Raw genomic sequence first — 15,612 nt, 5'->3', positions numbered from 1 at the left:
TTAATCTGGTCTCTGGCATCGGTGTCCCATTGGGTTCCCTGTGTGTCTCAATTTGGGAGGAGTCAGAGAGGGATGGTTGGAATGAGAGAGCAGGTATATGGCAGTGAGAAGCGCTGGGTAGCTCTTGAAAACTATTGTGCCTACCCTACCTTAGAAGAGCGGACTCCACGTCTCTCCTTCAGGTACTCCTTGAACTTCACTCAGGGGAACCACCACCGTTGCTCAGTAGTTCTTCCTACTTCACAACTACTGAGCAAACGTTTCTATCAAGTAAAGTTTGAGGTAGAGGTGGATCCACTGTGGTCCGTGTAGAGCTTAAACTACAACCTACAGGTCTTTTCTTGAAGTCCCTTCTCATTGTCTACCCCACCCTCCTCTAAACCAAACAAGGAAAGGAAAAGTAATGAAAATAGGGGAAAAAGTGATATCCAAAATCCATTGCCTCATTTTCTAATGTAATTTTGTTCAAAGAAGTCACCAGCTGTTATACATATGCTTGTTTTTAAGTACAAATTTGTCATGGAGATGGGGGAGAGGCTCCTTTCTTGGACACTTTGCGTCACAGTAAATATATAAGGTGCTTCACCAGAGATCTGTAGTCGGAGGAATTCCTGATTACATATCATTTTAAAGAACAGTTTCGAGTTTTCATGTGCCTTTAAAGAAAACTTCCAAATAGGAATAGTTATTTTTGGTATTTTTTAAGGTATATATTTTTATTTGAAAGCCATTATTTTTGGAAATAAGAAATACTTTACTCTAAATTCTAGCTATAAATTGTCATTTAAGTGTACCTTATTGGACACACTGATTTATACGATAGGAAACTTTCTTTGGCCGTCCAGTTTCTCATACCGCATCCCTTAAGTTAAGTCTAGCTGATACTTGTTCAACAGTGATTCATCTGAATGTTCCTGAGTCTTCTCTTTAGTTGCCAGTTATAAGTACACACTGATTATTTATTAGTACAGAGCGAGCTCTTTGATGTATTTTGGACTCATTCCTTCTCCTAGTGAGTTCTTCAGTTACTCTCAGTGCCATCCCCCACCCTGTATAGACCACCTCACTTCCAAAAATATTTACTGAAAATTTGCTTTAAGTTTGTCCCCCGGATCCACGTTTTGGGTCCTTCTCTTTTATAGGTGAATACCTCTCATAATAAAGTTATGTAGGTACCATGAGAAGTATCATCTTTGGCAAAGTTGTAACCCTATCTTCAATTTTCTCCTAATTTCTTTCCAGGTGTAGGGGAGGATGTTCTGATTCTTTTCACAGGTTTAGTTTTAACTCACACATAAACAAGAATCAGAACTGCTGACCAAATGGCCTGAAGTACACACACTGTGCAGCACAATAGATTGGCTTTCATATCTGCAGAAAGATGTGTTTTTTCTAATAAGCTACAAAGCAGGGCAGGTTAGTGTTGATACCGCTATGGAGAGAAACTCGTCCAACATTATTTTAGTTCTCTGAGATCCTTGTTTTATCTTGACAAACAGATCAACAGATAAAGAAGCCCAAAGAAGTTTCCTCCTTAGTTTGCCACTTCATATTGGTTTTGTCAAGTTGGTTTTAATTCATTAACATCTGTTTCCCCTAGGTTTTGCTGGCACACCTGGATATCTTTCTCCAGAAGTTTTACGCAAAGATCCTTATGGAAAGCCAGTGGATATGTGGGCGTGTGGTAAGGAATCATTTTCATGCCGATTTTGCAGTACACCAGTATTGTTATAATTAAAAATAGTATCTGTTAAATTTGAGGTTGATGCTCTCTAGCAATCGGTTTAGAGTTATCATTCTCCAACTTTAGTCTACAACACAGTCAGGTGGAGAGCCGGTTAAAAGCAGGTTGCTGTTTCTGATTCAGGAGGTCTGGGGCGGGAGCATTTGCATTTTTAACAAGTTCCCAGGTGATGTTAAAGCTCATGGTCCGGGAGGCCCTTTGAGATCAGGGCCGTAGAGAATCCCCCTCAGAGGTCATGGGGTTTATACTCCCATCCTGTCACCTCCACCGGGAAGCCCTTAGCACAGATGTCATGTCTGTACCACAAGATGATCAACAGGGATTAAGAGGGAAAGAGTGGATCTTGGAATGTAATTGACTGTTCCGTGGGGACTGAGCTCCGAGTTAGGCCTTTAACAACCAGCTCTAATCAAAAAGTAGCCTATGCACGCTCAAAGGTATAGAATGGGGAGGATTTCCACCACAGTTTTTCCAACAGAATTTCTTCATGTCAACATATACCTCAAATAGGTGAGAGACTGAAATAAAAGGGATACTTCAGGGTGTTCTGAAAATTTTTCTGCTGGAGTTATTGGCAGGAGCTAACCCTCTAGGTTCCTGACACTACATCAACTTGGTGTTTGATCTCACTGTGTGCGTCTTGGGCTCTTAGAGTTACCTCCATGCCTAGGAAGGCAGATGTGAGAAGAGCACAGTGTTTGGAGTCGCAATGCCTGGGTTCAAGTCTTTGCTTTGCACCTGCTAACCCCATCTCCTCAATATCTCTGAGTTGGCTTCTTTACCTATAAAACAGAAATATTTTACCATCATAGAATTATATGAGGGTCAAATAGGGTGTGCATTAAATGAAGACGTTTTAGAGTTTGTAAAGCAATTTAAAATGGAAACAGTTATTATTATCCTAAAAAGTTGGAATTGTAGCCTAATTAAAGGGTAGGGTCTTAGGTGTGCCCCAAGCTCTGTCTTCCTCTTGCCTCCCTGAGAATACTTCCTAAGCAAGAACTCTAAAATCCTTTGGGTTAGAGGATTGCCACAAAATGTTATTGTTCAGATGTAAAGGTTAATGGCAGATAACTCAAATATTTCCCTTGCAGTAAATCAGCCCCATCACAGATCCGTTTCTGCTGATGAATTTTCAGAGGAGCAGAGTACCCTGAGAGACAGGCAGACGCAGATAGGTCTTTTGGAGGATGTGTTAGGGGGTGGGGGGTTGGATGCGGCTAGAGTGCGGCCCTCGGACCTGGCACTGGAGAGAGGCTGTGGTGTAGACGGGTCAGAACCAGGGCAAGTCTCAGTACCCTAGCTTCCACTTATAAAAACGGAGATAATAATAGCACTTACCTCCTAGAACTTCCGAGAGGATTTTTTAAAATAAATAAGTGTGAGTTATTATTACTATTATTATTAGAAAGTGTTTCTTTATAAATGAAGTTTCCAGATAACTGATCTGTAGCCTTTAAGAGAGGGACTGAACACATTTAAATAGATGATTCAGCATTGTAGTTCTGATCATCAGCTGAATATTATGATACCCTCACCTGAATACTAAATTCTCTGCTTTACTTGTTCACTTTTAAATTTGTTCCTTGCACGCCTTTTACGTTGCAAAAGATGTTATTATGGACCACCTTCCAGCTCCTGAATCATATCTCATTCATTTAAATAACTTAACTAAATCATTTATTTGCTTCTTGCATTTGAAAACACTTTTTACAATGTATCAATGTTACTGGCCTTGAAGAATATCAGATAATTTAAAAAGAAAACAAAGAAACCCTGATATTTTGTACTAGAGATTCTTTCCTGGTTGTGGAGCAGAATCAGTGCTGAAACTTAAATACATAGAACTGTCCAGCCCCTACATGGGCCCTCTCTGCTTTAGTGGCTCTGAGCTCAGTGTGGGCAGCTGCATTTTTAACAACTATGACATATCATCAGGGTTTAGACTCACTAAACACACTGTGCTCAATTTTAATATTACTTTGGTAAATTTGGGTACACTTGTTTTTGAATTTTCTGTGTGAGTGCATTTCCACAATACAGTTTGTATAGCTAACCTTTTAAAATAATGGCATATCTTGTCATAATGGGATTTCACCTCTGTGAAATGTGAGGTAATGTCTAGGGTTGAAGCTCTAACTTACTTGGCTGGAAGAGGGAAAAAAGATAGATGAAGAGTTGTTTCCCCCCTTGTTGTCTGAGCTATATCAGATTCTTGAAAAATGTAAATAAATATTAGATAGATACTGCATGTACACATACAAACATAAGTGCCCCATGTGCGTATACACACACACACACACACACACACACACCCTCATGAATGCCTCTAGAAACTTAGAGCCACAGGGCATCTCACAGATTTCAGCCCGTTTTGCCATAAGCAGAGCCACCTTCCATTTTCCTCAATCCTATCCTTACCTTTCTTTTTTTTTTTTTCTTTAACATCTTTATTGGAGTATAATTGCTTTACTATGTTGTGTTAGTTTCTGCTGTATAACAAAGTGAATCAGCTATATGTAGACATATATCCCCATGTCCCCACCCTCCCTATCCCACCCCTCTAGGTGGTCAAAAAGCACCAAGCTGATCTCCCTGTGCCATGCAGCTGCTTCCCACTAGCTATCTATTTTACATTTGGTAGTGTATATATGTCAATGCTACTCTCTCACTTCGTCACAGCTTACTCTTCCCCCTCCCCGTGTTCTCAAGTCCATTCTCTGTGTCTGCGTCTTTATTCTTGTTCTGTCCCTAGGTTCATCGGAACCATGTTTTGTTTTTGCTTTTTTTAGATTCCATATATATGTGTTAGTAGACGGTATTTGTTTTTCTCTTTCTGACTTACTTCACTCTGTATGACAGACTCTAGGTCCATCCACCTCACTACAAATAACTCAATTTCGTTTCTTTTTATGGATGAGTAATATTCCATTGTGTATATGTGCCACATCTTCTTTCTCCATTCATCTGTTGATGGACACTTAGGTTGCTTCCATGTCCTGGCTATTGTAAATAGAGCTGCAATGAATATTTTGGTACATGACTCTCTTTCAATTATGGTTTTCTCAGGGTATATGCCCAGTAGTGGGATTGCTGGGTCATATGGTAGTTCTATTTTTAGTTTCTTAAGGAACCTCCATACTGTTCTCCATAGTGGCTGTATCAATTTATATTCCCACCAACGGTGCAAGAGGGTTCCCTTTTCTCCACACCCTCTCCAGCATTTATTGTTTGTAGACTTTTTGATGATGGCCATTCTGACCAGTGTGAAGTGCTACCTCATTGTAGTTTTGATTTTCATTTCTCTAATGATTAGTGATGTTGAGCATTCTTTCATGTGTTTGTTGGCAATCTGTATATCTTCTTTAGAGAAATGTCTATTTAGGTCTTCTGTCCATTTTTGGATTGGGTTGTTTGTTTTTTTGATATTGAGCTGCATAAGCTTCTTGTATATTTGGGAGGTTAATCATTTGTCCGTTGCTTCGTTTGCAAATATTTTCTCCCATTCTAAGGGTTGTCTTTTCGTCTTGTTTATGGTTTCCTTTGCTGTGCAGAAGCTTTTAAGTTTCATTAGGTCCCATTTGTTTATTTTTGTTTTTATTTCCATTTCTCTCAGAGGTGGGTCAAAAAGGATCTTGCTGTGATTTATGTCGTACAGTGTTCTGCCTATGTTTTCCTCTAAGAGTTTGATAGTGTCTGGCCTTACATTTAGGTCTTTTATCCACTTTGAGTTTATTTTTGTGTGTGGTGTTAGGAAGTGTCCTAATTTCATTCTTTTACACGTAGCTGTCCAGTTTTCCCAGCATCACTTATTGAAGAGGCTGTCCTCTTCATTGTATATTCTTGCCTCCTTTATCAAAGATACAGTGACCATATGTGTGTGGGTTTATCTCTTTGCTTTCTATCCTGTTCCATTGATCTATATTTCTGTTTCTGTGCCAGTACCATACTGTCTTGATTACTGTAGCTTTGTAGTATAGTCTGAAGTCAGGGAGCCTGATTCCTTCAGCACTGTTTTTCTTTCTCAAGATTGCTTTGGCTATTCAGTGTCTTTTGTGTTTCCATACAAATTGTGAAATTTTTCATTCTGTCTCTGTGAAACATGCCATTGGTACTTTGATAGGGATTGCATTGAATCTGTAGATTGCTTTGGGTAGTAGAGTCATTTTCACAATGTTGATTCTTCCATTCCAAGAACAACATGGTATATCTCTCCATCTGTTTGTATCATCTTTAATTTCTTTCATCAGTGTCTTACACTTTTCTGTATACAGGTCTTTTGTCTCCTTAGGTAGGTAGGTTTATTCCTAGGTGTTTTATTCTTTTTGTTGCAGTGGTAAATGGGAGTCTTTCCTTAATTTCTCTTTCAGATTTTTCAACATTAGTGTATAGGAATGCAAGAGATTTCTGTGCATTAATTTTGTATCTTGCTACTTTACCAGATTCATTGATTAGCTCTAGTAGTTTTCTGGTAGCATCTTTAGGATTCTCTACATATAATATCATGTCATCTGCAAACAGTGACAGCTTTACGTCTTCTTTTCCAATTTGGATTCATTTTATTTCCTTTTCTTCTCTGATTGCTGTGGCTAAAACTTCCAAAACTATGTTGAATAATAGTGGTGAGAGTGGGCATTCTTGTCTTGTTCCTGATTTTAGAGGAAACGGTTTCAGTTTTTCACCATTGAGAATGATGTTTGCTGTGGGTTTGTCATATATGGCATTTATTATGTTGAGCTAAGTTCCCTCTATGTCTACTTTCTGGAGAGTTTTTATCATAATTGGGTGTTGAATTTTGTCAAAAGGTTTTACTGCATCTATTGAGATTATCATATGGTCTTTATCCTTCAATTTGTTAATATGGTGTATCACATTGATAGATTTGCATATATTGAAGAATCCTTGCATGCCTGGAATAAACCCAGCTTGATCATGGTACATGATCCTTTTAATGTGCTGTTGGATTCTGTTTGATAGTATTTTGTTGAGGATTTTTGCATCTATGTTCATCAGTGATATTGGCCTGTAGTTTTCGTTCTTTGTGACATCTTTGTCTGGTTTTGGTATCAGGGTAATGGTGGCCTTGCAGAATGAGTTGGGGAGTGTTCCTTCCTCTGCTATATTTTGGAAGAGTTTGAGAAGGATAGGTGTTAGCTCTTCTCTGAGTGTTTGATAGAGTTCGTCTGTGAAGCCATCTGGTCCTGGGCTTTTCTTTGTTGGACGATTTTTAATCACAGTCTCAATTTCAGTGCTTGTGATTGGTCTGTTTATATTTTCTATTTCTTCCTGGTTCAGTCTCGGAAGGTTGTACTTTTCTAAGAATGTGTCCATTTCGTCCAAGTTGTCCATTTTATTGGCATATAGTTGCTTGTAGTAATCTCTCATGATCCTTTATATTTCTGCAGTGTCAGTTGTTACCTCTCCTTTTTCATTTCTAATTCTATTGATTTGAGTCTTCTCCCTTTTTTTCTTAATGAGTCTGGCTAATGGTTTATCAATTTTGTTTATCTTCTCAAAGAACCAGCTTTTAGTTTTATTGATCTTTGCTATCATTTCCTTCATTTCTTTTTCATTTATTTCTGATCTGATCTTTATGATTTCTTTCCTTCTGCTAACTTTGGGAATTTTTTGTTCTTTCTCTAATTGCTTTAGGTGTAAGTTTAGGTTGTTTATTTGAGGTGTTTTTGTTTCTTGAGGTAGGATTGTATTGCTATAAACTTCCCTCTTAGAACTGCTTTTGCTGCATCCTATAGGTTTTGGGTCATTGTCATTTGTTTCTAGGTATTTTTTGATTTCTTACCTTTTCTTTTTACGTGTTTTTTTACAGGCAGGCAAATCCCTTTGTGACAAGCCATGCCCTATTTAAAGCATATATTTGCCACCAGCTCCCATCTTCTTTAAAGATAGTAGTATCTTTTAATTGCACGCCTAGAATGCCTTGGGATCATGCATCTAACCACAGCAATGTCTTAGATATTCTAATATTACATATTTGGGGCAAATAACCCCCCACTGCCCACTGCCAGGAACATCATAATGGATTCTTCTGCTTTTTGTTACATTTCTGAATCTCTGCTGTGGGTTTAGAATATTGTTTTACCATTTTATTATATGTCTTGATAGTTAAATTAAATTCACTTATAAGATGGTGCACCTTTCCTCATCCCCATCCCCATAATAACCACCAGAGTAACATATGCATTATTTTACTGCTTTTAGGTAATGGCATATCTTGAGAGCAGCTCTTTTTCAACCATCCGTCAGCACTAGCTCTTGCCAATTGAATAACTACTTCTTTGCAAGGCTAGACATTGGGTAGTGTGGTAAGAAATTACATAACCCAGATAATAAAAGAAATGCAGAATAAGCCGTTTAGCAAAATGGCAGGTAATCTTCTATGTGAATTAAACTATGAGCACTCACTAAGGCTGTCTTTGGGCAGTTGACACAGAACAGAGTGAAGCACAGCACTGGTATAATGGCTCAAAGAAGTCTGTGCATTATTTTTATTAGAAACATGCAGTAGTCTGTACACAGGCAATTTCCAATACTCACCACCATTACCTTGCTTTTGTGATCTCACACGGAATATAATCTGACCTGTACCTGGGCTTTGAAAACTACTAGTCCATTACTGGAAAGTAAATGATAGACATTAGTGAAGCAAGAACATAGCCTTGTGTTCTGCCATTAACAACAGTAAATTGATTTTGATAGTTTTCTTGCATATATAGCTAGTTTCATAATTCCCTGATGGGATGAGCAAATGTTTATAGATGTCACTGAATCACTGGTTTTTAACCGAACTTCCTTCTACATCTTGGCTTTAAAAAATAATAAATGTAAGTCTATAAACATAGCGCACACCCCTTATCTTGCTACTTCTCTACCTGAATTAGTTATCAGAACAATTATGAGTGATAATATAGTGGCTATCACAGAATGTACAGTAACTTTTGACAAATCTTTGAAATATTATGGAATATATTTCTTTTTTCTTTCTTGGCCAATTTAGGTCCAGCAACTGTGTGATTTCTGAGCCTTAACCTTTTCATATTTCAGCTGACATAAGTCAGCATCCAGAGCTTTTTGAGAAAGTATTTACCGTTTTGAAATCACAAGCCTACTGGACAATTTGTTGCTCTTGCCAGCCAGTTCTGCAGCACTTACACTGGACCATTCCTGGTGTGCCTCACGTTTAGAAGGCAATCTGCCCTCATCCCTTATGACCCACGTCCTCATCAGTCTTCAACCCATGAAGCTTTACTCCCAGTCCCAGTCTCTACCAATATCCTCTTATTCTGAACTTACACACTTTCAGACATTTCTCTAGATATAGTATTTATGGTTTCCCTGACTTGATGTTTTTCAAACTGTGGATCACAGATCACATGCTTCAAAGTGACCTACCTGAGTGCTTATCAAAAATACAACTTTTCTGGGACCCACCCACGAGCCATTGAATAAGATTCTCTGTGATGAAGTTCAGGAATTTGCATTTTCACAAGTTTGCCAGGTGATTTTGGTGTACACCAGCATTGGGCAGCATAACTCAGCTAGTTGCAAATTCCTTTAGGGCTGCAAACCTTAGGATTCTTACACTGTAGAGCAGAAGTTGCAAACAAGTGGTCTACAGATATCTTGGCCAGACAGTTGGACCTTTTATTTTGGAGGGTGTTAACATTTATCTTTATAATTTATTATCAGAAGATTTTTTTCTGGAAACCATCAGTTTCTGACTTCTCTAAAGTAATTGAAAGAGCTAATAACAAGATGCTTTTGTTCTTATATGGCCGCTGTACCTGTCAGACAAACGGACACATGCTCTCCCCTGGTTCCTGCCTACCTCATGCCCAGCAGGCACCTGCTCTCTCCTCAGCCTGGTGCCAGAAAGCCTGTCGGTTTGCCACCCCTACCACATGGTGTAAATAGCTTTCATCATCGGAAAAATAATTTTCTAACTTGCTGGCCTTGATCTTTTAGATCTTTGTTCTACCCATCATTGGCTCTGTGGGTCTCAGAGTGTTAGTTGAACACTTTCCCTATTTGAATTGTGATTTATTTATTTATTTATTTTTGCATAAGGGCTAAAAAGGAGCCATACTTATCCCTCGCTAGTTAATTTCCAAACTCCGCCTGCATTTTGCACACAAGCTCATGCCATGCCCTTTGCTTTCTGAGAAGATGAAGTGGGTGCCTTCTTAGATTGCTCCATTAACTTCCCACTGACTTCTCAAGAGTTTCTCAGCATTGCTTCTTCACCTCTTTTTCCATAAGAACAGCCTTTAGAATGTTTTAATCATTAATGTGATTATAGGTGTAATCATTTTTCTAACTCTAGCTTTTATTAAAATTCAGTTTTGAATGTTCTTGATAATGTAGTCTTTCTACCTAATCAGTAATCAGTGCTTCTCAACTGCTATTCATCAAACATCTCTAGCATCTCCCAAGCACAAATATGTACATAAGATAATGAAAACTAGTGGTAGTTTCCATTTTTTAAAATGTTATAGGAAGCAGACCGTGTCAAAACAGTTTTTTAAACTTTTCATGGAAAATGTTAGGGAAAATTCTCTGCACAAAGTAGAGAGAATAGTAGTATAATGAACTGATGGCTAATCTTCTTTCATCTTCACCACCCTGCTAATTCCTCCACCCCAAGATTATTTAAGTCAAGTCCAATAATAGAAATATTTTTAAATGTCATGTAATAATTGCTTAAAATGATCAAATATCTAGTAATTTTGCTATTTGCCCTCTTGTCTCATAATTTTGCTATCAGTTTGGTCTCTTAAGTCTCTTTTAATTTGTAAGTTCTGCTCCTCTCTCCCTGCCCCTCTTCTCACTCCTCTTTCCTCCTTTCTCAATTTATTTGTTGAAGAAGCGTGTAGTTCCCGCAGAGCACTCCTCAGGGTACCCAATCTTGGTCTCTGTATACCGTTTGCCACTATAAGAAATCAGGATTCCTTATAGAAGTGGCTGATTCCAAGTCTGGATTAGGAAAAGTACAAGATTATCCAGGAGCATCTGGTGATAACCAGAAAGAAGGGAAACTATTAAAGGCCACAGAGTTTGTATTAACAGGACTCAGGAGCCAAACTGAAGAGTCTTCTGCTGGTTAAAGATGGGATAACTAGAGGATAAATAAGCAAAATAACAGTAAGGGATCGAAGCATCAAATAAGGTTAAGTCCATGCATTCATAGTAATGGTCTCAATGCATCAGAAATCCTAGCCTTTGGAGGATGCTGGGGAACCAAGGCATTATTTTGAAAACTGATTAATAAAGATAGAAAAAATTAATTACCCTGTCTTTCCTCTATGAACTATATCTCAGGGTAACCAGACAGCTGATGAAGTGAGTTATTCTTAGACTAAAGAAGGTGTAATAGAATTAGAATATCATTATTATTTTGTAACCCCTAATGAAATATCTAGGCAGTGATCATGAAGGGCTAACATCAGGAGAGACGTCTGACATTTGGAGGTCACATCACCCCCTGAAGTGTTCTTGCAAAGAAAATGAAGACCCTTTGATTGGCTTTTAAAGATATTAGTGCTTTAGTTATAGATGTCTTAGTACCATCTTTTTTTCTCTGACCTAGGAGAAAAGTAAAATGTAAGGATTATGAGGAAAATGTAAATTGGATTTTTATTAGTGAGGCAAGAACTCTCAAATAGACAACAAAAACTTTAAAATAATCAAGTTAAAGTGCATAGCTAAAGGAACATGTGGCTGCAGGGAATATTTAAGGCAGAACCGTATTGAAACCTTCCTAGTGAAAGTCAAGGCCTCTTAATTAGACAACACAAACAATTTAAAACTTAAAATGATCATTCTGGCTAAGGTTCATAAGTAAAGAAAAGGTGGCTGCAGGTGATGTTTAAGACATGACTTTGTCAAGGCTGCTTGTGGCTCAAACAATTAAGTCACTTAAACTCTCGGCTTCTGTTTCCTCATCTGTAAAATGGGAGCAATAACATCTACCTCATAGTATTGTATAGAGATTAAATGAGGTAATGCAGTAAAGCACAGGTAAGTGCTCAGCAAGTGTTATCTGCAATAAAATTTACTAATATTATCCTTATTAATGCCACTACTCTCATCGTTGTTCTGTACTTTCAGAAAATAGAGCCACAAAGAAGCACATAACCCAGAAATGCCTTGGAATCTAGTGTAATGAGCAAGGCAAAGTAAGCTTACAAAACAGTGTTTATTTAAATAGGCATTGACAGTTTCACATCAGTCTGCTCAGTAATGTCTATGTAGCTCTTTTCTTTAAATCTTCCAGCCTGAAAATATTTTTAAATCTACTATATTTATGCTATTATTTTATTAAAAGTACATTTTTCGTAGAAATCCCTCAATCAAGCAATTAAATCATGAGCACTTATCTACACAGTGGCTGCTGATTCTTGGGGAATGAACTGTCTGTGAGCCTCCCCTTCCCAGAGAAGTACATACCAAGTGTCTACCAGTAGATGTAATGCACAAGAACAAAGCATCAGAAGCAGGCCAGGCCTAGGTCCAGAACGCTAAATGTCACAGTTGTGAGTCTGCTTTATAATTTTATAACAGTCTAACTCCAGATGTTTACTAGAAAAATGTCTAATTAAAAATTACTATAAGAGAATGGACTTGAGGACACGGGGAAAGGGAAGGGTGAGCTGGGACGAAGTGTGAGAGTATCATTGACATACATACACTACCAAATGTAAAATAGATAGCTAGTGGGAAGCAGCTGCATTGCACGGTGCTTTGTGACCACCTAGAGGGGTGGGATAGGGAGGGTGGGAGGGAGACGCAAGAGGGAGGGGATATGGGGATGTATATGTACATATAGCCGGTTCACTCTGTTATACAGCAGCAACTAACACAACATTGTAAAGCAATTGTACTCCAACAAAGATGTTTAAAAAAATTTTTAAATGCAGCCTGTGTTATTAAGCTATGTTACTGAATAAAATTACTCCATAATTTTTCACAAAGAAAAAGAAAATTGCTATAGACTCTTCCAGTTACAAAGCTGATTTTCTTCTTCACCCCCTAAACCATAGCAGAGGGTTAAAACTACTTAGGTGCATCCTCTTTTCTTCTTGCATCCTGAGAACACAAACACAGACTCTCATCATCATCATTGTTATCATTGTCATTAGATGCCTCTGTTAGTAAAAATATGAAAATAAATTTAAATGAATGCACATTGAGTCTGTAATGTAGTGATGGAAAAAATATTTTTATGTTGTGAAGGTGAGGTACCAATATATTGTGATTTTCTGCATTGTCCTTTTTTTTTTTTTTTAAACTCCACTGTGGTGAAGTAACTTTAAACCTTGAATTTAAAGCCTTGTTGGGTTTTTATTTAAGAATGTTGCTTAAAATGCTTTATTCCAGTAGTGATCAGCTTTTGAACTGAGTCTTCCTGAAGCAGGTTAGAAAAGTCTAGGGTGAATAAACCCTTGTTTAAAGCCATTTTAGCTGCAACAGTGTTTATCGTATACAGATGTCAAGTCTGATGGACAGGAGCAGGGCTAGGTGTCACTAACAGAATAAAGGTAAGGAAACGAAGAGACCAGCTTTGGCAAAGGGATAAAAAAGACTCAGTCACTTCAGTCAATGTATCACCTGTCTTACCACCTCTCCCAGGCTTCCCCAGTTAAGGGGACTCAGCAAGAGAAACGAAAGCAGGAGACGTCAGAGTAATGGCAGATCTTCCTCCAAGACAAGGAGCTAGAAAAGAAAGTGAAGACCTTAAGCAGGGTAATAAAGTATTTCAAAAGTAGAGGAAGGGACATATGATGATAAAAAGGACAGTCCTGGGAGAAATTTAGACCCCAGATATGATTTCAAGGCAAGTTAAAAACAAGCAAATGCAAGAATTTTTAATTTAAAAGTTAAATCATGTATTGATTAAATTAATTTGTGAATAATTACATATTGATATTTATGAAAAAGATCTCAAATTGTCTTAAAGCTGAGTATTTAATACTTTGAATTTTATGTACAGTTTCACTTTCCTCTTACTTTTCCTTCTTTGTAACATATACTCTTCTGTAGTAACACTGGTTTAGTTGTTTTACTGAAAAACTCTATTTTTGAAGACTAAGGTCATTAAAGAGAAAAGGATTTTCATCTCTTTATATGTTATCCACACTCCCAGGGACCCTGACTATTTAGAGCATGAATCTATAACCAGGGCACAACTGCTCTACAAAATGTCCTAATTAGCAGCAAAATGACTAAGGAAATAAATAACACGTTATGTTTTTAAATGTCAACCTACAAAGTGACTAAAATCACATGGTATCTAAATAGATAAAAGCGCAGAGAGATCATATATAGGCAGCGTTCAGCGAGGCCAAATGTGTCAGCCACGATGGCAGGTGAGCTTCATCTTCAGCGTTGTCCTGCTGTGCATCTTTAGAATTCTTTGGTGCATGCATTGGACCTGCCGCATTATCCGAGCTCTTGAGCATAGGGGGAACAGCATTCACCCTCCACAGAACACTTCAGAGTAGATCAGAGCATGTCTCTCTGAAGTTTACCAACAATCCAGTTTCCCCTCTTTGAATGGGTGTGGCTTAATATCATTGTGGATCTGCCACGTTTAACTTCTTGTTGTCTGTGACTTAACGTTATGTTAATATGCTCATTCCCTCCAGGGGTCATTCTCTACATTCTACTGGTTGGATATCCACCCTTCTGGGATGAAGACCAGCACAGACTCTATCAGCAGATCAAGGCTGGAGCTTATGATGTATGTAATAAATGTTCATCCAGCTTTAGACGAGGGTTTTTTGTTTATTGACCAAGAACCAGATTTTTTTCATTGCTATTTTAACCATAATTTTCAATAATGTCCCTTATTATTTTCCTCTCTCTTAGGGGAAGGGGGGATAAAGAATAAGAAATACAGCATCTATATCCAGTTTCTGTTTCCTTTTAGCTCAATATCTCCTAAGATTGAAAGGAAAACAGTTTGAAGTCTCTAAGGAAGGACCTTGCTTGTCCAAGCATTTGGATCTTAGTGCATTTTAAAACATATAAAAATTAAAAGATTTTTGCTTTAGAAATGGTTACTACCTGTTTAGCTGAACGATATTTTCAAATGCTTATCACATAATTATATACCAACAATACTTTGCAGTGATCCATGTATCAGATAGAACATTGTTCCATTCTGTCAGTTTTTTTTTTTTTTTTCATTCTGTCAGTTTTGACTGTTTGTTTTGTTTACCCAGTGGCTTCTCTCAGAGCCTTGATATGAAGAATGGGTCTCACAATTGAAAAATATTTGAAAATCACAATTCCAATACATTTCATTTACAATTAGAATATTTGAAAGTAGGCGTATGAATTAAGTTCTGTATCTGAAGAGCAAGACCCTATCTACTTTGTCTTTAGGGCTTAACTTTGTGCTCTTTGGTATAATTTTCTCTCCTTTGATAAATATGTCTGTAAATGATTTACCACCTCCTCTGGTTTTACCTCACACAGTCCTCTGGAAGTCAGAATGCAAGGTCTGGACATGCTCTTCCTGTGTTATTAAGTGGGCTAAGTGGTAGGCAATATTGGGTCCACCTTCTGTGTACAAGTTAAAAGCTCAATGTGGCTGTGAGAAAAGTTATGAGAAGTCTGTATTATATCGTATCAGGTCTCATGACCTCCCCAATGCATTTCTGACTAAACGTAACATTCAGATGGATGTGTGTATCACAGGTATTTGAAATCTTTAATTTTGAAGCATTCCATTTTAGCCAGACTAATGATAACTAAACCAGATTATAATTTACCTGGCCAAGCTAGCACATTCACCATCTTTACAGACTAGAACTAAGCACCTCTCTGGGAAGACACAGCTCTGCAAT

The 15,612-nt window shown here is 37.8% G+C and overlaps 1 protein-coding gene across 12 annotated transcripts in view; it reads left to right on the top strand.

The window, feature by feature from the left end:
• CAMK2D (calcium/calmodulin dependent protein kinase II delta) overlaps positions 1 to 15,612 on the top strand; it is a 274,602-nt gene that overhangs the window by 211,143 nt on the left and 47,847 nt on the right. For all 12 annotated transcript variants that reach the window (XM_060012914.2, XM_060012913.2, XM_060012915.2 and 9 more), the window contains exons 8-9: positions 1,601 to 1,684; positions 14,407 to 14,501. In XM_060012914.2, coding sequence (XP_059868897.1) covers positions 1,601 to 1,684; positions 14,407 to 14,501 — 179 coding nt within the window. The remainder of the gene's footprint in view (positions 1 to 1,600; positions 1,685 to 14,406; positions 14,502 to 15,612) is intronic.

This window comes from Delphinus delphis, chromosome 5 (assembly GCF_949987515.2).
Source record: "Delphinus delphis chromosome 5, mDelDel1.2, whole genome shotgun sequence".
NCBI classification, from domain to species: Eukaryota; Metazoa; Chordata; class Mammalia; order Artiodactyla; family Delphinidae; genus Delphinus; species Delphinus delphis.
The sequence above is the reverse complement of the archived record's forward strand: the minus strand, read 5'-3'. Positions and strand labels throughout refer to the sequence as shown.